General features: G+C 37.7%; 1 protein-coding gene across 3 annotated transcripts in view; it reads left to right on the plus strand.

The window, feature by feature from the left end:
* The window catches only part of PLA2G4A (phospholipase A2 group IVA), a 159927-nt gene that overhangs the window by 14156 nt on the left and 121015 nt on the right, over positions 1-24756 (plus strand). For all 3 annotated transcript variants that reach the window (XM_019426657.2, XM_019426677.2, XM_053909207.1), the window contains exon 2: positions 17644-17746. In XM_019426657.2, coding sequence (XP_019282202.2) covers positions 17714-17746 — 33 coding nt within the window. In that variant the 5' untranslated portion in view covers positions 17644-17713. The remainder of the gene's footprint in view (positions 1-17643; positions 17747-24756) is intronic.

The following is a 24756-nucleotide window of genomic DNA, read 5'->3' on the forward strand; positions in this document are numbered from 1 at the left end:
AGAGAGCTCAAAAAGAAATGCAAGGGTCCTAACCTTGTAGGATAAGGAGATAGTAAAGACAGTCAATAAAGAGATAGTTTACTTCAGAGAGTAAGTTTACACAGAACCCTGAGGGGCAGGCAGAGACTATCCTGTAGAGAACGTGTGAGGGCAGTGGCACAGCACCGGACGAAACTGAGACAGGACAGAGCATCTCCAATGTGGCTGTGGCTCACTGTTCATGTCCTTTTCCTAGAGAAAGTGTTTCCATCTCCCATTTCTCTACATCTAAGCTTGTTCAGGATTTTGAATAGCAGCTTATTCACCTTTTCTATCAAGCCTTTTCTATTTGAAACTGCCTACTTCTTCTCTGAAACTCTAGTAGGAATTCCATATATACTGGTTTGTTTACATAACGAACTTTCAATAATAGAAGTTTGAGAGATAAAGAAGCAGTACCAGAGACCTAGGAGTAAAAACAGAGCAGAAAAAATCAGTTCAAAAGGAATAGCATGGACATTAGCCACTGGGACCAGGTGTCTTTCTGTGGGAAATGGGAGGCAAATTCAATACCATTGGGTTCCTGGTTTAGGAAACAGACCGAGGGAATCAATCTGCACCTTTGTATCTGGTGGCATGCTTTTAGATTTCTTTGGGAACAGGAAAATTCTCTTAACAGATTGTCTGTGGTACACTGAGAATATGGCTTGAGAGACATTTCTATCTAATAAAAAAGCCATTCGTTTACTTATCTTAATTCCTGCTGTTTCTTTATTTTTCTATGCCTGTTGATGATAGCGAACTCTTTGCTTGGCCTAGGTTTTAAAAAAGCTCCAGCAAAATAATCTAAGAATTTCAAACTTTAGTCATGCCATTGTAACAAGGATGGTGATGGTGGGAAAGATGGTGATGGTGGGAACCATGGCACCTTGCCCTTTTTGCTTTTGGAACCCCTTTCTATATCCAGCATAATGGAGAAAGCTCTGAGTTTGGATGCAGACAAGTTAGTGGCCCAATATATTTTTTTAAATTTTAGCAGATCAAAAGCAGGAGTACAATCTCTAACTAAAACTCATTGTTGAGTATGAAAAAGTACACAGTCTTTGTAAGAGCTGCTTAACAAATTTGCCTACTTGAATTTCTTTGACATTTCCATGGGGCGCCTGGGTGGCTCAGTCGGTTGAGCATCCGACTTTGGCTTAGGTTGCGATCTCACTGTCCGTGAGTTCGAGCCCCACGTCGGGCTCTGTGCTGACTGCTCAGAGCCTGGAGCCTGTTTCAGATTCTGTGTCTCCCTCTCTCTCTGACCCTCCCCTGTTCATGCTCTGTCTCTCTCTGTCTCAAAAATAAATAAACGTTAAAAAAATTAAAAAAAAAAAGAAATTTCCAAAGAGCCAAAGAAGTCTCAGGAAATTGAAGCAATTTGGCGGAGGCAGGTGGGGGGAAGCGCCAATTTCATAAACAACAATTGCAAATGATTATTTTGTATATTTGTGACCTGCTGGGCACTGTGCTTGATGACTGACATGTGTTCTCTCATTTCATCATCCCACTGCCTCTGTGAGGTGTGGGGGCCACTTCCCCCATTTCACAGGTTTGGGAATGGAAGATCAGGATCGTACGGTCAGAGAAAAGAGGAGACAACCTTGAACTTAGATCAGTCTGGTTCCAGCAGGGAAGCCTGCCTCTAGTTCCATGCTGAGTCCCTTAGTACCTCCTCTGTTCTGTCACACAATGAAATGGAAGGAAAGAGAAAAAGATCCTTCGCCTATCCACCTTTCCTCCAGAGGCCACAAACCTAGTGATGGCCTCTTCCCTTCCTGTTGTCCTATCACACTGTGCAGGAAAGAAAATGGACTAGTGTGTTTCTGGTTCTTGTTCACTTTTCCCAGAGAAGCCCGTCTTGCCCTGACAGTACGACTAAAACCGTTTTAGACAGACCACACACTACTAAGCATTCATGGAAAGCCAAAAGTTGCATTGCACAGGCGAGTATGTTAAAGAGCATATCCAAATTTCCCTCTCATTAGTGTTCAGGAAGTTTCTAATGACAGGGCAGCCAAAAACAAAACAAAACAAAAAAAACCATGTATACTCACCGACACTGGTTATTCAGCTTAGTTATAAAAGACAAAACACAAAACCTCCCAAACTGCTGGTTCATGAGCATTCGTGATACTCGTTGTGCAACCTGCTTGCAATAAGATTTCCAGGACTGAGCCAGATGTGGGGGAAAAAACATTTTCCCAGTGTTTAATGTGGTGAGCTGGACAGAATGCCTTAATTTCACAAAAACTTAAAATATCTACTACTATGAAGGGAAATAAATAAAAGGATGAAACGGTGCCTATTTGTAACTGGAATTGAAAATGCTGTCACCGTCTAACAATAATGACCAGTAATTTTATCCTGAAGAAAGTAAACCTTAGTGAGTTTTCCCATAGGACTCTTTTGTTACTTCTTTAGAACTTTGGAATGAAAATTGCACATATAAACTAGATCTATCAACATGTATTGGACTTTTTTTTTTTTTTAATGTTTATTTATTTTTGAGACAGAGAGAGACAAAGCATGAATGGGGGACGGTCTGAGAGAGAGGGAGACACAGAATCTGAAGCAGGCTCCAGGCTCTGAGCTGTCAGCACAGAGCCCGACGCGGGGCTCGAACCCACGGACCGTGAGATCATGACCTGAGCCGAAGTCGGACGCTTAACCGACTGAGCCACCCAGGCGCCCCTGTATTGGACTTTTTAAATAACTTTTTAAATTTGAAATAATTTAATAAATGACAAAAAAAAAATCACAGGGCTCTCATATACACTTTACCCAGATTTCCCCAGTGTGACATTTTACATAACCATAGAACATGATCAAAATCATGAAAATGACATTAGCATAAAGCTATTAACTAAACTACAGATCTTATTTGGATTTCGTTCTTCTTTTGTATGTAACAGATTTTATCCAGTCTGACAGCCTCTGCCTCCTTCACTTGAAGGATAATTTTGCTGGGTATAGTATACATTGTTAAGAGTTTTGTTCTCTGAGAATTTTGAATATGTCCTCCTCCTAATTTCAAGCCTCTGTTCTGATGAGAGGTCATGCTTTCATCTTATTTTGGTTACCTCGTACATGATGAACCTTTTTTCTCTTGTGACTTCCAAAATTTTGTCTTGGATTTTCAGTAGATTGACAATGACGTGTCATAGTCACATAAGTGTTCATTTCTCTGTCCTTATCCCACTTAAAATTGGTTGAGCTTTTTGACATGGTTTTAATAAAATGTGGGAAATTTTCAGCCATTATTTCTTCAAATATTTTTTCTTTCCTTTTTTTCTCTCTTGTCCACTGAGATTCCATTTACATGTATGCTTGTATACTTGTTGTCCCCCCCAAGTCTCTAAGGTTTTGTTCATTTTTCTCCATTCTTTTTATTTTTCTTCTGTTCTTCGGATTGCATAGTTTCTATTCATGCATATATATATATTTAAGTTTATTCATTTAGAGAGCGTGAGCAGGGGAGGGGCAGAGAGAGAACGGGAGAGAGAGAGAATCCCAACCAGGCTCTGTGCTGGCCTGATGTGGGGCTCGATCCCACAAGCCATGAGATCAAGAGTTGAGCTGACACTCAAGTCAGCATCAAGTCAAGTCAGCTCAGGTCAAGTGTCAGTCAGACGCTTACCTGACTGAGCCACCCAGGCATCCTATTCATGCATCTTTAAATCCATTGATTTTTCTGAAAGCTCAAATCTGCTGTTTATCCTTTTTAGTGAATTTTTCATTTCAGCTATGTGTTAACTCCAGAATTCCCATTTGGCTATTTTTTTGAATGTCTGTATCTCTTTATTGCCATGTTACCGTGTCCTACTTTCATTTATTCTTTCTGATTTCCTTTAGTTCGGTGAACATGTGTATAACAGATGCTGTAAAATATTTGTTGGTTAAGTTCATAATCTGAAGTTCCTCAGAGATATTTATTATTGATTGCTTCTCTTTCCTGTGTCTGGCTCACATTTTCCTGGCTTTGTCTGTTCGTTTCTTTTGTTTTTATTGTTGAAAACTGAACATTTTAGATTATATATTGCAGCAACTTTAAATTCTCATCTTTCCTCTGGGAAGGTTACTGCTGCTGTTTGTTTTAGTGACTTCTTGAGCTGGTTCAGTGGAGTCTTCCCCTACAGTGTTCAGACTCTGATACTGTGATGTGTCAGCTCAGTTTTTATTTTTCATTCTTGTTTTTGTTTTTAAGCCTGGTTTCCTAACCGTTGCCCCTGGGTCAGCATAGTTTAACTGTCAGGCAGTGATAGCTAAAGTTTTGCTTAGACATCTTGAACAAGTAAGTCTACCTTTTGCTGTTTAATCTGCATGTGGCCCAGGGAATACTTTCAAATACAGGGAAGTTACAAGTTCTCCCTGGTTTTTACTTTCTGGATTTGCAAGGCCTCCCTTTTAGTGAGTATTTGGCTAAGTCCTCTCAGCTTTCTTCTTAGGAGGTACAGCCTTGCATATATACACAGCCTTCCAGACTAGGAGTAAGTGGGTCAGAGCAAGGTGCTCTTTGCTGATCTCCTCCTCTCAATCTTGCTATTAAATTTCTGAACGGTCTGCTCTTTTGTTGGTCACCCCAACCAGTAAACTTCCCACATTGTTTGCTACTGTATCTTTATTGTTTTTTACAATTCACCTGGACATGGGATTTTCTATACTTTGTTCCAAATACCAGTTATCTCCTCTCTTCTTCAAACAGAAAGGCAATAGAGCTATAAATCCTCAGGGCTGTCCTATCTTCCCAACTAGAATTTCTATGCTGTGGAACTGGAGGACGGTAGGAACAGCTTCTTGCTATAAAATGTCATAGACCTCCAGGGCTCTTATTGAGATTTAATAGATACACAACACTGCATTCATTTCAGGAAGGTTGTAACATAGTGATTCAACTTCTCTATATGTTATACTGTGCTCACCACAAGTGTAGCCACCATCTGTCACCGTATTATGCTATTACAATACTATTGGCTAGAGATTTAGTAGAGTTTTAAAAATAAGTGCCTTTCATGTGTTCTGTGTCCTTTGGTTAGTTTCTAGAGTTGTTGTTTATGATAACTCTGACCATTTTTATCAGTGCTTTCTGGAACGAGAATTTCCCAAGTTCCTCATTCTGCCATTTTGGCAGTTGGCACACCTCCATATTGAACTTTGAAGTGGAATCTTTGGTCAAGACTTTAAGACCTAAGACCTAAGATATAAAATACTAAAATAGGTTGTGCTACAGCCTACCCTTTGACATTTTGAGAAAATCAGGTGAGCAAGAGTAGTGTTTAACTCTAAAACACCATACATACTTCACCCGTATGAAAGCTTAGAATAGTAGATATGTAGGGAGGACTTTGAGATCAGAGTTTTGTGTTGTTGTTTGTTTTGGAGAGAATTGCTTGGAGTAGAATCCTTCTTCCTTTGGTGAGAGATCTGGAAGGAATATATCTCCTAACCCGAAGTCAACAGGAGGGACTTTTGGGGCACCTGAGTGGCTCAGTCAGTTAAGTGTCCGACTTTGGCTCAGGCCATGATATCAAGGTACAAGCGTTCGAGCCCCGCCTCAGGCTCTGTGCTGATAGCTCGGAACCTGGAGCCTCTTCAGGGTCTCCCTCTCTCTTTGTCCTTCCCCTTCTCATGCTCTGTCTCTCTCTCAAAAATAAATACATATTAAAAAAATAAAAAATAAAAAAAGAGAGGGGACTTTAAAGAGACTACTTGGGAAGTTTATCAGAGAGTCTAATATGGTCTCCTACATTGGCTGGTGTCTCGTCAGGCTTGAAAAACATAGAGGGACACAGGTAGCAGAATGGAGAGTTTCTTTGGGAAGGAATTGCATTCTCAGTCTGTTGAAGAAAAGAAAGGAAGTAGTTATAAGTATTCTCTGTGGACTAAAGAACCATGGGAAAGGATTTTAAGTCCTATACAAGGGGGTTGCCTGCTAGAATGAAAGAACCTCAGAAGACCTGTGGATGTAAACCACAGGGTGCATGGGGGCTTCGAAGAAAGTGCAAGCCTTCAGCTAGAATAGAGACGCATTGCTACATGCCAGGGAATACAAGGAAGAGATCTCAAAAGTTGAGTATCTCAGAAGAATTCCCCAAGGCATCTATTTACGAAAAGAAAGAATCAGCTTTAATATGTACCAGGCCCAGAGATCACAAAGCCTGCTTAGGATAGTAGAGTGAAGTAAGAACTTTTTTTTTTGCTTTTGTATCTTTGCCAGCCTTCTCCAGCCACGAGGGGTTAAAAACCAGAGTTCACGAGTTAGAACGATTAGACTCTAGACAGGGAGGGAGAGAAGTCTATGACCTTACCTTTCCTTATAGGCTCTAGTTTGGGGAGGAGAAAAACTTCAATTCTAAATCAAGCCTAATTTGATTGAATACATGGTCCTAAAATTTTCATTTCTAAACTATATATGTTTTCACAGAAACATTCTGAGGCTGACCGAGGTTTCACCAAGGTAGGAGAAGACTAGCCCTGAATGGATTTAAAAAGCAAAGGAATGTTGCTCTAGGATTAAATGCCATGAGTTTTGCTTGTTTATTATCTGTTTACCTCTTAATTTCTAACCTAATAAACGTGGATAGTTAGCTATCATGAGCATGTTTTCTGCCTTTAGCTTTAACATTGGGAGAGCCTCTATCCAGGTCTTGCCACAGGATACAGTAGTAACAGTGGTGGCGAATAGTTAGGTGAGGAGCGCAGTGATTATGAATGGAGTTGCTAGGAATGACAAGAGGAAATAAAGTTGCTGACACCAAACTTTGGGTGCCAGCACACATTTCCTCTCAACATTTTGAGTACTACTCTCATCTGTTCTGAAATAGCAGTTCTGCTTTTTTGTAAAAAAAAAAAAATCAAGATTGATATTTAACATCCCTTGACGTTAAAAATAGGAATGAAAGAGAAGGATATCAAAAGAGGGTGCAGGTACTATTTCTGTGAATCTCCTTCATATATAAAACTGACAGTGTGTATTATTCATCCATCCATCCAATAAATATTTTTATCCTGAACCTACTATATTTTCAGCACTGGTCTAGGCATTAGGGATAACTCTATGAACAAGATAAATGCAGTTCCTGACTTTATGCACCCCTTAGTTTTCTCAGGAAAGGCAGACATTATGTAAGTTGAGCGAAAGTCCTGAAGGAGAAGTACAGATGCAAATGGAGTCAGTAGTAGCAGACCAGACATACCCTGAAGGTCATAGAAGGCTTCTCTATGGAGAAGTGACAGTTAAGTGACAGTTAAGCTGAGTCCTGAAGAACGGGTGACTTGGCCTCCCCTCTGTTTCCAACCTCACCATTAACCAGTTACTCATCTCTCAGTTCCTCAAACTGGAACGCTATATTCTAAGCCCACTCCCTCCCCTCCCTCCAAAGCTAGCTGTCTTCCAGAGATCAGACTTCAGATTATTTTCTAGTTCTGCTTTTTGCTCATTTCCATCATTTTATACACCTCTAATTCTCATCGCTTCATTTATTTCTTGGATTATTTGTTTTCTGACTGCCTCTAGAAATGAGAAAAGGGAATGTAATATATCTAGCTCATTCACTTTCACCTCTCCAGACCCTGGAATAGTGCTTGACACATAGGGCTTATGCCTTAAATATTTGTCGAATAAATGGGTGGAGGGAAGTGGTAGGTTACAGCCCTGAGTGGACAAGAGTATGACACCACTGAAGAAAGGAAAGCAAACAGTATGGCTATAGCATAGAAAGAAAAAGGGAGGGTTGTGGGATAAGACAGAGGAATTTGATAGAAATCATCTTGAAGTCATTGGACCATTAATTTCAAACTTCCATTAGTGGGTCATGAAATCAATTCAGTGGGCAGCTACCAGATTTAAGCACATGACATAGAATTAAAATTAGGATATACTGGTCTTTGTAAAACTGTCAAATTTGCTTCCATATTTTATTTATATATGTGTGTACATACATTTGGGTATTGTGACATAAAAAGGTTTTCCTACTATGGTTTGCCATAAATAGGTATGAAAGCCACACAATAGGTATGAAATTGAAAGATTTCTTTTTTTTTAAATTTTTAATGTTTATTTTTGAGAGAGACAGAGCATGAGCAGGGATGGGGCAAGAGAGAGAGGGAGATGCAGAATTTGAAACAGCTCCATACTCTGAGCTGTGAGCACAGAGCCCGACTTGGGACTCAAACCCACAACCGTGAGATCACAACCTGAGCCAACGTCAGACGTTCAACCCATTGAGCCACCCAGATGCCCCATGACATTGAACAGTTTGAAACTTTAGAATGAAAGAATAGGAAATCACTGAAACTAATTTTAAAGTTTATTTATTTATTTTGAGAGAGAGAGGGAGAGAGAGATCGAGCGGGGAGGGGCAGTGAGGGGGGAGGGGACAGAGGATCCAAAGCAGGCTCTGTGCTGACAGTAGAGAGCCCAATGCAGGTCTCAAACCCACAAACCGTGAGATCGTGACCTGAGCCAAAGTCGGAAGCCCAACCAGGAGCCACCTGGGCACCCCTAAGAATATTTTTATAGAGGAATAAGTTTCAAGATTACTTTCCAACTCTAGACGTTATTCATAGAGAGTGTTGATGCTTTTAGCAACCTGTGAGTATGAAGTACCCAGCTAGGCTGCAGTTATTGCCACCACTAGGTTACCTTATGTTAATTGAGGGCAGAAGCTATGCTTTATTCACCATTGCATTCCCAGTGTCTAGCACAGACCAGGTAGATGATCTCTTGTGTGAAGCTACTGTTTGTGAATTGAAAAGCTATGGAGCAGCAGATGCTCTTCTGCTATGTTACTGTAATTAATATTTTTTTAACATGAAAATTTTGGTGAGAATGACTACCATGGTCCTGTTAATATTTCAAGGTTCCACTATGGATAATACCAAGTAAAAAGTGTATAGGGCTACAGTTTCATAATACACAAATGGTCTGGCTCGCCATTTGCTTCCTAGTGCTTTGCATAGTACAAAGTGTATTATAGGCATATTGTAGGTATTTGTTGAATGATGAACCCATCAACATGTTGATTTTCCAACAATAATGCCAGGAAACAGTACATCTTTCAAAGTAAATGTATAGTCATTAGTCTATGTAATCTTGATCTTAAAAAGGAAACTTACAACACAAAAGCAGTAAAAATGAATATTTCTGTAAAAAGTCAAGAAACTCAAAAAAGGTGATAAAATAAAATAAAATATACCTAAAACATGGGGAGGAGAGAAGATAAGAATGAGTTCAAACTGGAACAACCATCAACTTAATTTAGACTGCTGTATGAAGAAGAGGATATATACAAAACTAACAGTAACCAAAAATTAAAAACTACTAAACATGCGATGAATAAAGAGAAAGTTAACTCCAGATATATCACTAAAGAAAATCAACAAAACGTGGGGCGCCTGGGTGGCTCAGTCGGTTGAGCGTCCGACTTCGGCTCAGGTCACGATCTCGCGGTCCGCGAGTTCGAGCCCCGCGTCGGGCTCTGGGCTGATGGCTCAGAGCCTGGAGCCTGCTTCCAATTCTGTGTCTCCCTCTCTCTCTGCCCCTCCCCCGTTCATGCTCTGTCTCTCTCTGTCTCAAAAATAAATAAATGTTAAAAAAAAAAATTAAAAAAAAAAAGAAAATCAACAAAACATAAAAGACAGAAAGATAAGAAGGAATCCAAAAAAATCTTCGGAAACAATCACAAAACAAATAATAAAATGGCAATACATATTTATCAACAATTACTTTTAATGTAAATAGACTAAACCTACCAATCCAAAGACATAAGGTGACAGAATGGGTAAAAAAACAACACCTATCTATATGCTGCCTACAAGAAATCCATTTTAGACCTAAAGACACCTGCAGATGGAAAGTGAGGGGATGGAGAAACACCTATCATGCAAATGGATGTCAAAAGAGAGCTGGAATGGCAATACTTAAATCAGACAAAAAAGACTTCAAACTTTTTTTTTAATGTTTATTTTTGAGAGAGACAGAGTGTGAGCAAGAGAGGGGCAGAGAGGGAGACACAGAATCCGAAACAGGCTATGGGCTCTGAGCTGTCAGCACAGAGCCAGACGCAGGGCTCGAACTCATGGACCATAAGATCATGACCCGAGCTGACATCAGACACCTAACTGACTGAGCCGCCCAGGCGCCCCAACGAAATAGACTCTAAAACAGAGACTGTAACAAGAGACAAAGAAGGATACTATATAATATTAAAGGGGACAATCCAATAAGATGTAAAAATTATAAATATTTATGCACCTATCATAGGAGTAACCAAATACATAAAAGTTACACATAAAGGAACTAATCAATAATAATACAACAATAGTAGAGGACTTTAACACCCTCCTAATATCAATGGATAGATCATCTAAGCAGAAAATCAACTAGAAACAATGGCTTTGAATGGTACACTGAACTAGATGGACTTAACAGATATATTTAGACCATTCCATCCCCAAACAGCAGAATACACATTCTTTTCAAGTGCACATGGAACATTCTCCAGAATAGATCGCATATTATCCCACAAAACCAGCCTCAACAAATTCAAAAAGATCAAAGCCATACCATGTGTGTTTTATGACCACAACGCTATGAAACTAGAAGCCAACCAAAAGAAAAAATCTGGAAAGACCACAATACATGGAGGTTAAATAACATGCTACTAAACAGTAAATGAGCCAGGAAATAAGAATTAAAAAGTACATGGAAGCAAATGAAAGAGAAAACACAATGGTCCAAAACCTTTGGGATACAGCAAAAGTGGTTCTAAGAGGGAAGTTTATAGCAATACAGGCCTATATCAAGAAGCAAGAAAAATCTCAATATAACCTTGCACCCAAAGAAGCTGGAAGAAGGACAATAAGCAAAATCTAAAACCAGCAGAGGGAAGGAAATAATAAAGATTAGAGCAGAAATAAATGATATAGAAATTTAAAAAGCAATAGAACAGATCAATGAAACCAGGAACTGGTTCTTTGGAAAAAATTAATAAAATTGATAAACCTCTAGCCATACTTATCAAGAAAAAGAGGGAATTCAAATAAAATCACAAATGAGAAAGGAAAAAAAAATCACAAATGAGAAAGGAAAAATACCCATAGAAACAAACAATCATAAGAGACTATTATGAAAAAGCATGCCAACAAATCGGACAACTTAGAGCAATGGATAAATTCCTGGAAACATATAAATTAACAAAACTGAACTAGGGAGAAATAGAAAATTTGAACAGACTGATAACCAGTAAAGAAATTGAATCAGTAACAAACTCCCAACAAACAAAAGTCCAGGATTTTATCATTTTATCAAACATTTAAAGAAGAATTAATACCTGTTTTTCTCAAACTATGCCAAAATATAGAAAAGAAAGGAAAACTTCCAAATTCATTCTATGAAGCCAGCATTATCCTGATACCAAAACCAGATAAAAAATCACTAAAAAAGAACTGTAAGCTAATATACCTGATTGAAAATCCTCAATGAAATACCAGCAAATTGAATACATTGACAAAAAATCATTTACCGTGATCAAGTGGCATTTATTCCTGGGTTATAAGGGTGATTCAACATTTGAAAATCAATCAACATGATATATCACATCAGTAAGAGAAAGGATAAGAACCATATGATCACTTCAATAGATGCAGAAAAAGCATTTGACAAAGTATAACATCCATTCATGATAAGAACCCTCAACAAGTGGGTTTAGAGGGAATATACCTCAACATAGAGGCCATATAGAAAAACCCACAGTGAACGTCATTCTTGATGGGGAAAAACAGACCTTTTCCTCTCATGTCAGGAAGAAGACAAGGATGTCCACTCACCATTTCTATTCAACACAGTACTGGAAGACCTAACCTGAACAATCAGACAACAAATAAATAAGGCATAGAAATTGGTAACGAAGAAGTAAAACTTTCACTATTTGCAGATGACATGATACTATATGTAGAAACAAAAGACTCCACCAAAAATCTGCTAGAACTGATAAATGAATTCAGTAAAGCTGCAGTATAGAAAATCAACGTGCAGTAATCTGTTGTATGTCTATACACCAATAATGAAGCAGAAGAAAGAGAAGTTAAGACAACAATCCTGTTTACAACTGCACCAAAAATAATAAGATACCTAGGAACAAACCTAACCCAAAAGGTGAAATAATCTGTACTCTGAAAGCTATTAAAATATTGATGAATGAAATGGAAAACAACAGAAAGAAGTGGAAAGATATTCCATGCTGCTGGATAGGAAGAACAAATATTGTTAAAATGTCTGTCCTACCCAAAGCAATCTACAGATTTAATGTTACCCCTATCAAAATACCAACAGCATTTTTCACAGAACTAGAACAAACATTCTAAAATTTGTATGGAACCACAAAAGACCCTGGCTAGCCAAAGCAACCTTGGGGGGGGGGGGAGAAAAAAAAAACACAGTTGAAGGCATCATAATTCCAGACTTCAAGTTATGTCACAAGCTGTAGTGATGAAAACAGTACAATACTGGCACAAAAATAGACACATAGATCAATATAACAGAATAGAAAACCTAGAAATAAACCCACAGTTGTGTGGTCAACTTATCTTTGACAAGGTAGGAAAGAATATCCAATGGGAAAAAGATGGTCTCTTCAACTAATGATGTTGGGAAAACTGGACTACTTTCTCTTTTTTTTAAATTTTTTTTAAAGTTTATTTTTGAGAGAGAGACAGCATGAGTGGGGGTGGGGGAAGAGAGAGAAAGGGAGAGAGACAGAGAGAGAGAGAGACAGAGAGAGAGAGACAGAGAGAGAGAATGAGAATGAATCCCAAGCAGGCTCCACACTTTCAGCACAGAGCCCAATATGGGGCTCAAACTCACAAAACCGTGAGATCATGACCTGAGCCAAAGCCAAGAGTCAGGCCACCCAGGTGGCCCCGGACAACTTTCTTACACCATACACAAAAATAAATTCAAAATGTATTAAAGACCTAAATATGAGACCTGAAACCATAAAAATCCTAAAAGAGAACAAAGGCAGTAATATCTTTGACATCAGCCACAGCAACTTTTTTCTAGATAGGTCTCCTAAGACAAGGGAAACAAAAGCAAAAATAAACTGTTGGGACTACACCAAAACAAAAAGGTTCTGCACAGCAAAGGAAACAATTAACAAAACTAAAAGGCAACCTACAGAATGGGAGAAGGTATTTGCAGATGACATCTGATAAAGGATTAGTATCCAAAATAAATAAAGAACTTAGAAAACTCAACACCCAAAAGACAAATAATGCAGTTACAAAATGGACAGAAGCCATGAACAGATACTTCCCCAAAGAAGACCTACAGATAGCCAATGGACACATGAAAAGATGTTCATCATCACTTACTATCAGGGAAATGTAAATCAAAACTACAATGAGATTATCACCTCACACCAGTCAGAATGGCTTAAATCAACAACACAAGAAACAATAGCTGTTGGTGAAAATGTGGAGAAAAAGCAACCCTCTTACACTGTTGGTGGGAATGCAGACTGGTGCAGCCACTGTGGAAAACAGTACGGAAGTTCGTCAAAAAGTTAAAAATAGAACTACTTTAGGATACAGCAATGGCACTACTAGATATTTACCCAAGGAATACAGAAACACTAGAGGGAGGCATGCAGCCCTGTGTTTATTGCAGCATTATTTATAATAGCCAAGATATGGAAACAGCCCAAGTGTCCATCTACACAATGGAATATTATTCAGCCATAAAAACTATGAAATCTTGTCATTTACAATGAAATGGATGGAACTAGAGAGTATAATGCTAAGTGAAATAAGTCAGAGAAAAGACAAATACCATATGATTTCACTCATATGTGGAATTTAAGAAACACAACAGATGAGCAAAGGGAAAAAAAAGAGAGACAATCCAAGAAACAGAATCCTAATTACAGAGAACAAGCTGATGGTTACAAGAAGGGAAGGAAGCAGAGGGTTAAGTTAAATAGGTTATGGGGATTAAGGAGTGCACATGTCGTGAGCCTTGGGTGATGTATGGAATTGTTGAATCACTATATAATACACCTGAAACTAACATAACATTGTATGTTAAGTCACTGGAATTAAAATAAAAACTTAAATTTAAAAAAAGAAAGTTTGCATGCATTGAGAATTTATTTACTATGGGCCAGGCACCTTTCACTATAATTAATTCATCCTCACTACGCCATTGAAGGTAGTACTATTCCCAGTTGTGGCAGAATACACCAGGTCTTAAAATGTGAAACTGGAGTTTGAATCAGGGTCTTTTTAATCCCACATCCGGTGGTGTTTTTACCAAATTATGCTGCTTCAATGAAGAGAATAATAGGATTTTCCCTTGGGCATTGAATCCCTGATAGTAGTCCCCTGGCATTACCGTACAACTGCATGGACTTTGCAGCTTCTGGAGGGGGAAGGTGTATCTCTCAGGGATTAGGACTACTGCAGCAGCATAAAGACTTCATGCTCTTGGAGCTTCAGGTGGCTGATCAATGTGCTTGAAAAAAGAATTGCCATTAAGAAATTGCTTCACTTCTAAGGGGTAATAATATAAGGGAAACATAGATTGTTAGACTAAGAAAAGTGCAGGCAATTTCCATGCTCTATCATCCATAAGAATATGTTCCACCAGCAGCTCTAGAGTATGAGCTGTATTCTGACTTGGGACCTGATGTAGGCTATCTTGAATTTAATTGGCATGAAAGCAGTAGCCATTAAGTCATTGATGATCATTTTAAATAAGGTGTCCTAGAAATAGCTCAGAAAATCCTGACAGTGGGAAGGGCTAGTTAGGATTGTACCATCTGATACATGTACATATTTCCTATATAACAAATTCAAATATAAATATCAGGTCATCCTAGTAGAGTGTTGCCTGTATCTTCTTATGCTGTTGTTCCTTTAACATGAAATGTAGTTGTAAGAATACTTAGAGCCTAATCAGAGGCACAGTACAGTATGGTGGTAAATAAATAATTATGTTTGTATGATGTTTATAATGTGAGGATAATTAGGGGAAATAATAAGCAGGAAAAGAGAAACTTATCCTAGTATAGATTAAGAGAGTGAAATGATGCAGAAGATATAGACAGAGATGAGGAATATGCAATTTGTGGATTAAAAAAAATGAACTTTTACTTGGCTACAGTGTTTTTGTATAACTGGTCTTAAAAGTTGTTTCTCTTATATAAATATATCCATCCATTTGTTCATTCAACAAATATATATTAATTGGCCATATGTACCTACATAGGGGCTGGGAGTATTACAAAATAAAATACATAAAAGATCTGCCTCCATGGAGTTTGTATCCTAATTAAGTGAGAGGGGAAATAGACAAAAAACTAGATAATCCATGTTAGATGGCAAAAAAAGAAAGGTTTCCACCACTTAAAATAATATGGTCAGGGGGTACCTGGGTGGCTCAGTCAGTTAAGTATCTGACTCAGGCTCAGGTCATGATCTCACAGTTCATGAGCCCTGCTTTGGGTGAGCCCTGCTTCTCTCTCTGTCTCTCTGTCTCTCTGTCTGTCTCTGTCTGTCTCTGTCTCTCTCTGCCCCTCGCTCGTACCCTCTCTGTCTCAAAAATAAGTAAATAATATAGTCAGGGAAAGCTTTACAGGGAAGATGATACTGTAGTAAAGATCTGAAAGTTACTGACAAGGCAAGTAGATCCAACCAAAATAACAGACAGCTAAGGCAATTAGTGATTGGGTAATATTATAAAAAATTGTATTTAGTTTAAAATAAGCTAATACAAGATTAAGTTTATAGTAGTTTATAAAATCAGAATGATGGTTTGCCTTCATCTTGGTTTAAAATGCTGGCTACATTTTTATCAGGAAAATGTATTATAAGATCAGGGACACTTGGGTGGCTCAATCGGTTAAGCTTCCAACTTTGGCTCAGGTCATGACGTGGTCTCTGGGTGATGATGATGTGTCAGTGTAGGATTATCAGTTGTAACCATCGTCCCACTGTGGTAGGAGATATTGGTATTGGGAGAGACTGTGTATGTGTGGGGACAGGGAGTTTATGGGGAAATTTCTGTACCTTCATTTCAATTATGTTATGACTTTAAAACTACCCTGAAAAAATAAAGCCTTTAAAAATAAATAAATGAATGAATAAATAAGTGCTATTCTTTTTGCTTAAGAAATGATGAAGGAAGTGAGTTTTAGAACTCAAGGGCACTTGATGAGATCCCATCTGTATAAAAAATTAAAATCCTTTCTTTTCCTTTGTACTCTAAATATATGATTATGCATCAGATAGTCTGGAAGGATACACATCAAAATAAAATCATGATTACACTTTATTCTTTATTTGTTTCCATAGTTCATGTTCATAAAATTGAGCATGAGCTATTTTTTATAATTTTTAAAATGTGATGTTTAAAAAGAAAAGAAACACTTTAAAATTTTTTAATTTTATTCTGAAATTAAAACATATTTTAGAATGTACATATTAATCATAAATAACAAAGGTACTTGAAAAGCTGTTCCAAATTAGATGTGACATATAGAATGCTAAGATATAAATATATATTGTTTTATAGTCTCAAGGGAAAAAAAATCTATGATGGAAGAACAGATGTTCATTGAATAGTTTATTTGATTTTAAATAATATGGAGTAATTGTAGGAGAAGAAAGCAAAGTATAGAAAGCATTTTTTCACTGAAATATTTTTTATTCAACTGCTTCCAAATTAAACTGGTATTTTAGAATGAATACTTTTTTTAAAAATGTCAGCACTGAAGTTGAAATTCAAGGTGAAATATATATGTTATATATTTAATATATATGTTATATATGTATAAATATATATTAATATTATATATGAATAACATGTTACATATTATACATTAATATATACATATACATATATAATATATATTAATAACATGTGTTATATATTTAAAATATATTTATAAATATATATTTATAATTTTTTAATGTTTATTTTTGAGAGAGAGAGAGAATGCACATGTGCATGAGGGAGGGGCAGAAAGAGAGGGAGATAGAATCCCAAGCAGGGTCTGCACTGTCAGCACAGAGCCTGACGTGGGACTTGAACTCACAAACCAGGAAATTGTGACCTGAGCTGAAATCAAGACTTGGAGGCTTAACCAACTGAGCCACCCAGGCACCCCAACATGAATGTTTTTAAAGCTCTTAACAAACAGCTAAGGTAAAAAATGTTCCTTCCTTAGCATGATTTTGTGTAACACTGGCCCAATTGAGAAAACAAACAATGGGATGTGGCTTTTTAGTTATAAACACTACAAAAATTATTTTAATTTTTCGTAAGTTCAATGAATTTCTCATAAAATACTTGGCAAATGCAAAAAAAAAAATTCTGGACTTTCCTAATAATTACTGACAGGATACATTTGAACAAATAAATATGGAAATTAAACAGTACTATCAAAATATGTTTATCCTTTCCCTAAGTTGTGTGTGTATGCTCAGTCATATAACAAATGGGAACTCTATCTGGTCCCCTTGGGTGGACTTTTACTTCCTAAAGTTCATATTCATCATCATATAAATCTTAGAATTGCATCCAAGAGGAAGCTTAACAATAATGATTATTTATTTTTGTAGGTTTTAAAGAAGCTAGAGTACCAGAGAAGACCTTTGAAGTGTGAAGAGATTTTCTGTAATTGAAACCAAAATGTCATTTATAGATCCTTATCAGCACATTATAGTAAGTCATTTACTGTTTATAAATCCTTTCTGGGAGGGAGGCAGATATATTTCTGTGCACGAGTATTGCTTCTGTTGGCTAATAAAGTAAAGCTCTATGGCAACTCCTGGACTTTTCATGAAACTCATATAAACTACAAACTCCTATAACACATGATAAAAGTAACTCATTTTTTTTCACTGTAAGAGGTACTTGGAGGGGGAAAAAAATACCAAAACATGTGTAACAGTACAGAACTTTCATGGAACAATAAAAAAATGTAGTTACCACTTAGCAACTATCAGTCTGTGTAAGTTCAACCCTTCACATGAATTGGTGGAGAGAAGAAAAAAGAATTATTGAATTGAAGGCTACATTTTGGTATGCTGTGCCAGGGTAATGCATTCTATACTTTCCCTTAGGTAGGTATAGTTAAACCAACTCTTGTATGAGTGGTTAATTATCAGGAAAGAGTTGAGTCATTTCAAATTTTAGTATGTATTTTCCAAACTCAGTTGGAAGTATTCACCTTCTCTTCTGATCAGAGAAACAAAGGAGCAATTGTTTTGCTGAATTCAGCACTTGAGATCCAGTTAGGTTAGGTTTATATGGACTAAAAATAGTTTTTATGGATTTTAAGGAATAATCCACAGCCTTATTATTACTTAAAATGAAGCACTGTTCTCTTACTCTACATCCTTCTCTAGCTACCATCCTCTCTCTCTTTCCCTGCCTGGGTAGCCGTGATTAACATATTACAGTTGTTTTCTAGTGCTTTCTTCTCCTCCATTCACAACCTGAATCATTAAAAACTGGACTCAGCTTTCCCACTTCACAAAAAAAAAAAAAAAAAATCCATCGAGGGCCTCTTTTGGCTCTGAATTCAATGGACTCTTCAGTACTCCCCCACCTGTACTGGTCATACTTTTTCTAAAACTCTTCTCAATTTTCTGTGGTTCTGTTTCCGATTTCCCTGGTTCTGTTTCCTATTTTCTTGCAATAGTTTCCTTCTTGGTTTTCTTTGCAAGCTGTTCTTCCTGTTGGAGTCTTTTTTTTTTTTCAATTGAGGGGTGACATAAATAAAGTGCATAAATCTTAACTGTTCAGCTTGATGGATATTAACCTGTATATTCACTCATGAATATATAACCTATATATTCCACCATCATCCAGATAAAAATACACAGCATTAGAGGTAACCCAGAAGAGTTGTTCATGTCCTTTCCAGTCACTAAACCCCACAAAGGTAACCAATGTTTGACTTCTATTACCACAGATAAGTTTTGCCTGTTTTTGACCTTCATATAGATACCTGCATTCAACGTTATATCTGCGAGATTCATTCATGTTGTTGTGAGCAGCAGAATTCCACACTTTCACACTTCACATTTCAATTTCCACACTTTCACATTTCAATTTTCATATCTGAATATACTACAGACTATCTGGTCTCCTGATAACCATCATCCCCTCACTGAATGGTAGCAGTGCCTCTACTGTAAATCAAGCAGCCGTATGTGTGTGGCTTGATTTCTATTCTGCTCTATTGGTCTATTAGTCTTTGTTATATAATACCAGTTATATGTCCATCTGAATTTCTGTAGCTTTGAAATGTATCTTCTGGATAGTGTAAATCCTCCAACTTTTCTTCTTTAAGATTGCCGTGGCTATTATCAGTCTTCTGCATTTCCTCATAAATTTTGCAAATAGTTTGTCAGTTTACACACACACACATACACACACACACACACACACACACACACACACACACACACAACTGCTGGAATTTTTAATGGCACTGTAATGATTCTATAGACCAATGAAGGGAGGGATGACATGATAACATTGTTGAGTCTTCCAACCCATTAATAACCCATGAATCTAATCCAGATGAATGTTATTTAGATTATCTTTAAGTCTCTCTGGAGTGTATTGTATTTTTCAGTAAACAACCTTTTATAGTATCCCCACTTGCCTGCGGTTTCAGTGACCTGTGGTCAGCTTTTATACAGAAATAGATGATCCTCTGGATATATTGTCAAAAGGTCAGTAATAGCCTAACACTGTGTCACAAAGCCTGTGTCATTCACCTCACTTCATCTCATCACGTAGGCATTTTATCATCTCACAAGATCACGGGAGGGTGAGTACAATACAAGACATTTTGAGAGAGAGAGCACATTCACATAACTTTTATTACGGTTTATTGTTATTTTGTTCCATTTTATTATTGGTTATTGTTAATCTCTTACTGCATCTAATCTATAAACAAACTTTATCATACAGACATATGTTTAAGAAAAAAAACAGTATATAGAGAGTTTGTACTATCCATGGTTTCAGGCATCCATGGCTGGAGTGGGAGGTGGGGGGTGGGATGGGGATGTGGGGTTGCTTGGAATGTATCCCCTGTGGGTAAAGAGTATCTTCCAAGTAGTTGTTGCATTTATATCAAAATGGAATCAATTTTTGTAGATCCAGTGAACTTAATTCCTTTTTCAATGTTCCATATACAACAGTATATTCCATTTTAAAACTTTTGCTTTATGAATTATGAAGATATGTTATTAGTTCATATAACTTATGAATGTATATATGTCTGTCTAATTGATGTTTTATCATTAGGTCCTTTTTTTATCTCTAATAATAACTTGTTCTAAATTTTACTTTGTCTTTTATTAATTTGAACCCTCTGGTTTCTTTGATTAGAGTGTGCATCTTTTTTACTTGCAATTTATATTTTTCCTTATATTTAAAGTGTGGTGTTTGTAAAAGGCATACAATCAGTGTTTAAAATGAGATGATTGATTCAGACTCATGAAAATAAAATAAAATCATAAAATGAGATGATCTTTGTTTTCTGAAACAGTCTCCTACTTTCCCAATTCTGATTTTCTATAGATGCATTTCAACAATGAAGGTAGGTTCCTTTTGTTATTTTTCATACTAATTGAGTTTTTATATCTTATGCACAGATTAATGTTTCTCATCTTACCATTTCAAGAGTGGTGGGTAATTTCTATCACTTTCAGAGAATTTAACCAAAGTGTTCACTCTTCAACTTGAACATGAAATTTGGCACTAGAGACTGAAAACGAAGAAGGAAGATAAGGTTAAAGTCTATAACCCTGAGCTTGAGACAAAAACCAACAATTATGAATCCTAACATTTGGATTTTCAATTCATTCTACCTCTAAATCTATCGCAGTTTTTTTTTTTTCTGAGCACTTATCATTATTTATTGAATGCCCATTGTGTACCACTCCCTGTCAGTTGTCAGTAGGCACTGGGGATGCAAAAGTGAATCAAACAGAGTCCCTGAACTGAGCTTACGCCAAACATTTATTTACACGCTAACCATAATATTTAGAAAGGGCTCTGAGGGGCGCCTGGGTGGCTCAGTCAGTTAAGCGGCTGACTTCGGCTCAGGTCATGATCTCGCGGTCCGTGAGTTCGAGCCCCGCGTCGGGCTCTGTGCTGACAGCTCAGAGCCTGGAGCCTGTTTCGGATTCTGTGTCTCCCTCTCTCTCTGCCCCTCCCCTGTTCATGCTCTATCTCTCTCTGTCTCAAAAATAAATAAATGTTAAAAAAAAAATTTAAAAAAAAAATAGAAAGGGCTCTGATAAGAGACAATGACAATAACTAAAAAAATAAATAAATAAGTAATAAAACTAATAACTCTGGGAATAACTAATAATTGGAATCCTTCTGAAATTCCTAGAGGGAGTGACATAGACCTGAAAGTTTAGTAGAAGTTAAGTGAAGAGGGAGAAAATTACTTTTCTGGATTGGAAAAAGCAAATATGAGGTAGTGTGGCGATGAGAAAGTTCATTTAAGGAAATGAAAGAAGTTCAGTATGGTTGGAGTGTACTACATTTCAGAGAACATTGTTATTTCAAATGACCTTCACTCTTCTACCTAATCTGACCAGGCTTTATTACTGAGTGTCTTACAGTCCTCACCTGTCTCTTGTCAGATGACCTGTGAACTGGCCATTTAGTTTCTTCTTCTTCTTTTTTTAAATGTTTATTTATTTTTTGAGAGAGAGGGAGGGAGGGAGAGAGAGAGAGTGGGGTGGGCAGGGGCAGAGAGAGTGGGAGACAGAGAATCCAAAGCAGGCTCTGCCCTGTCAGCTCAGAACTTGATGCGGGGCTCGAACTCAAGATCTGTGAAACCATGACCTGAGCTGAAGTCAGATTATTAACCAAACTGAGCCATGCAGGCACCCCTAGTTTCTTCTTTTTACATGGCAGAGTATATTTAAAAATTAAACTGCATCTAGATATTTTAAAACTCATTGCTGTCATCCTTTCTCTCATTTTAACAGTAGCTAAATACTTAGGCCATAGTCATTACCTATGTGGCATTTCATATGATGAAGCATGCAAACCACATACCTGTATCACAGTTTTCATGACCTTTCCCAGCTTCAGAGTGGGACACTTAATTACTATTCCAACTTATATCCCCTTTACAGGAAGAGGATCCCAAGTGCTTTATAATTTTGTTCTTTCTTCTTGTTCTTTCTGTGTATGTATGAAAAAGACTGCGTGTGTATGTGTGTGTGTCTGTGTAAATTGTTTCAGTGACGAAATTCCCTGCTCTAGTTTTCGAGATACTTTTCAAAATATGTAAGGGGGTATACTCAACACAGAACAATTTTAGTAAAAAGGAAAGATGGGGAAAATTAAGTCAGCTAACTTGTAATGAGTGGTGTCAGACAGGCTAACACAGTGTTGGCTGCCTCAAGGCACAGAAGATTGGCCTTATTTTCACCACCCCTGTGATGCAGTGACATGTTGGAGAATCCCGTGGGCTGACGCAGCAATTGACAGCCAGCAAGTTCTCTTGCTTCCCATAGTGCTGGCTTTTAAGAATTTGGTAGAAAATGGAGTGATAAACCTATGGCAGAATTCAGTTTCCATATGTTTACAATTGTGAGATTCTTTCCAACCTGAAGGATGTTTGTGTCTCCGGGATTTATTAAAATTCTTTTGGACCAAGGAGACCAATTTTACAAGAATAGATCAAGTATAAAAGATTTATAAAAATTTCCAGCTTTTTACTCTGAAAATGAGTCACTTCCTGGAATGAAAAAGAATCCACAGTTCTTCCCACCACCTATTAGCAATGGGGGGCCACTGTGCCACTTCCACAGAACCTAAGGTTGTCTTCCCATGAGAGACAGTCAACCACATGGGTATGCTAGCATGACTGACTGCCTGCTAAATGCAGGAGCTTTGAAAAACATTATTGTGGGATGACTGGAAATTTTACCAAGAAAGTGGAAAGCTATTATTCTCGATTATTATGGTAACATTGTGGGGGGGGCTGGGTAAGTTGTCAAAGAACTAGTATTCTACTGCTGGTTCCTGTCTTTAGTTACGTGCTCATGAGCACCTCAACTGAGTTTTAGCCACTTCGTGTGGAAAACAGTATGAATGGTACCTGCTGTGTCTGCCTCACAGGGCTTTTATAAATAGTAAGTTGATATGTGTACAAAGTATTCTCTAGACACAGTAAAGACAGGCATTTCCAGCCAAGGGACCTCAGAAGGTAAGATACTGCTACCAAGAAATCAAAAATATAAAGGTGGCGAAATTCCTATTGTAAAAGCCTAGCACTGGGCAAAACTAATAGTTTTTATGGCAAATAGCATATTTTGTGTATGTGAGCACTACCAAGTTCTAGAAAAGTGAAAAAAGGATGGGTAGCGATAAGCTTCTAATCTTTCCCTGATACCAGTCATTCCTTATGGTGCAGTCTATGGCAGTTTCAACTTAAAACAGGGGGGTGGTTTACTAGGGTACTCATCCTTCGTCGGTGCCCTGCTTAGTCTCAGCCTCCTCCTCTCTGGATCAGCAAATGCCCCTGTGGCAAAACCATGCTTACCTCTCTGGTTTGCTGTGCTCTTTGACTTTTGATCTCCCTCCTGGTAGTTAAGGCCTTTCTATATTGTTAGTTCTTTGTTACTGTATTAGTCAGTGTTCTCCAGAGAAACAGAATCGATAGGACATAGAGTCTGGATTTAGCTTGTAAACAAAAGAAATTTATTGCTCAGAGTTCTGGAGGCTGCAAAGTCCAAGATCGAGGAGCCAGCATGGCTGCATTTGGTGAGGACCCTCTTCCTGGTTTGTAGCCACTCCGTCCTCATAAGGTAGAAGAGGCAAGGAATCTGTCTAGATTCTCTTTCATAAAGACGCTAATCCATTCATGAGAGTTCCTTGTACCTCCCAAAGCTCCCATCTCCTAATCTTTGAGGGGTTAAGATTTCAACAAATGAATTTTGGGGGACACAAATATTCAGACCATAGCAGATAGATCTAGATATGGAGATTTATTTTGAGGAATTGTGTCATGTGGTTATGGAGGCCGTAAAGTCACCCATTCTGCCATCTGCAAACTGGAGACCCAGGAAAGATGGGGGTTTAATTCAGTCCAGTTCTGGAGGCTGGAGAACTCAGGGGGCTAATGGTATAAATAGCAGTCTAAGGTCAGGAGAAGATGAAATGAGGGGTTTCAGCTCAAGCAGTGAAACTCGGAGAAAAGAGGCATATTCCTCTTTTTGTTTTGTTCAGGCCCCCAACAGATTGGATGATGCCAACCCACCCTGGGAGAAAGCAATCTACTTTTCTGAGTCCACTGATTCAAATGATAATGTAATTTGGAAACACCCTAACACACACACACACCCAGAAGTAATGTTTAATCTGAATACCCCAACGTCAGTCACAGTTACTTTTAGGAAAACCTTTACCCACTTCGTAAAACCTTATCCAGTTTTCAGTTATTTTCCGTGGGAAGTGGTAATCCGGATTGTTTAATCTGCCATTATCACAAGTGGAGTTCCCCATTACTTGAAATTGGTAGTGCTTCTGCATAATCCCCAGAAGAGAGAGAAAGTCTGATTTTGACAGAGTTTTGCAGATGGCTAAATTATCCCTCCAACTTGACATTCGATATTGCTCTATGTGAAATTCTAATGTTGGAGTCTGGATTTGTTTCGGGGGACCCTTGACAAATCCCATGT

Source organism: Panthera pardus, unplaced genomic scaffold (genome assembly GCF_024362965.1).
Source record: "Panthera pardus isolate Hobbes unplaced genomic scaffold, ASM2436296v1 HiC_scaffold_21, whole genome shotgun sequence".
In the NCBI taxonomy this organism is placed as follows: domain Eukaryota; kingdom Metazoa; phylum Chordata; class Mammalia; order Carnivora; family Felidae; genus Panthera; species Panthera pardus.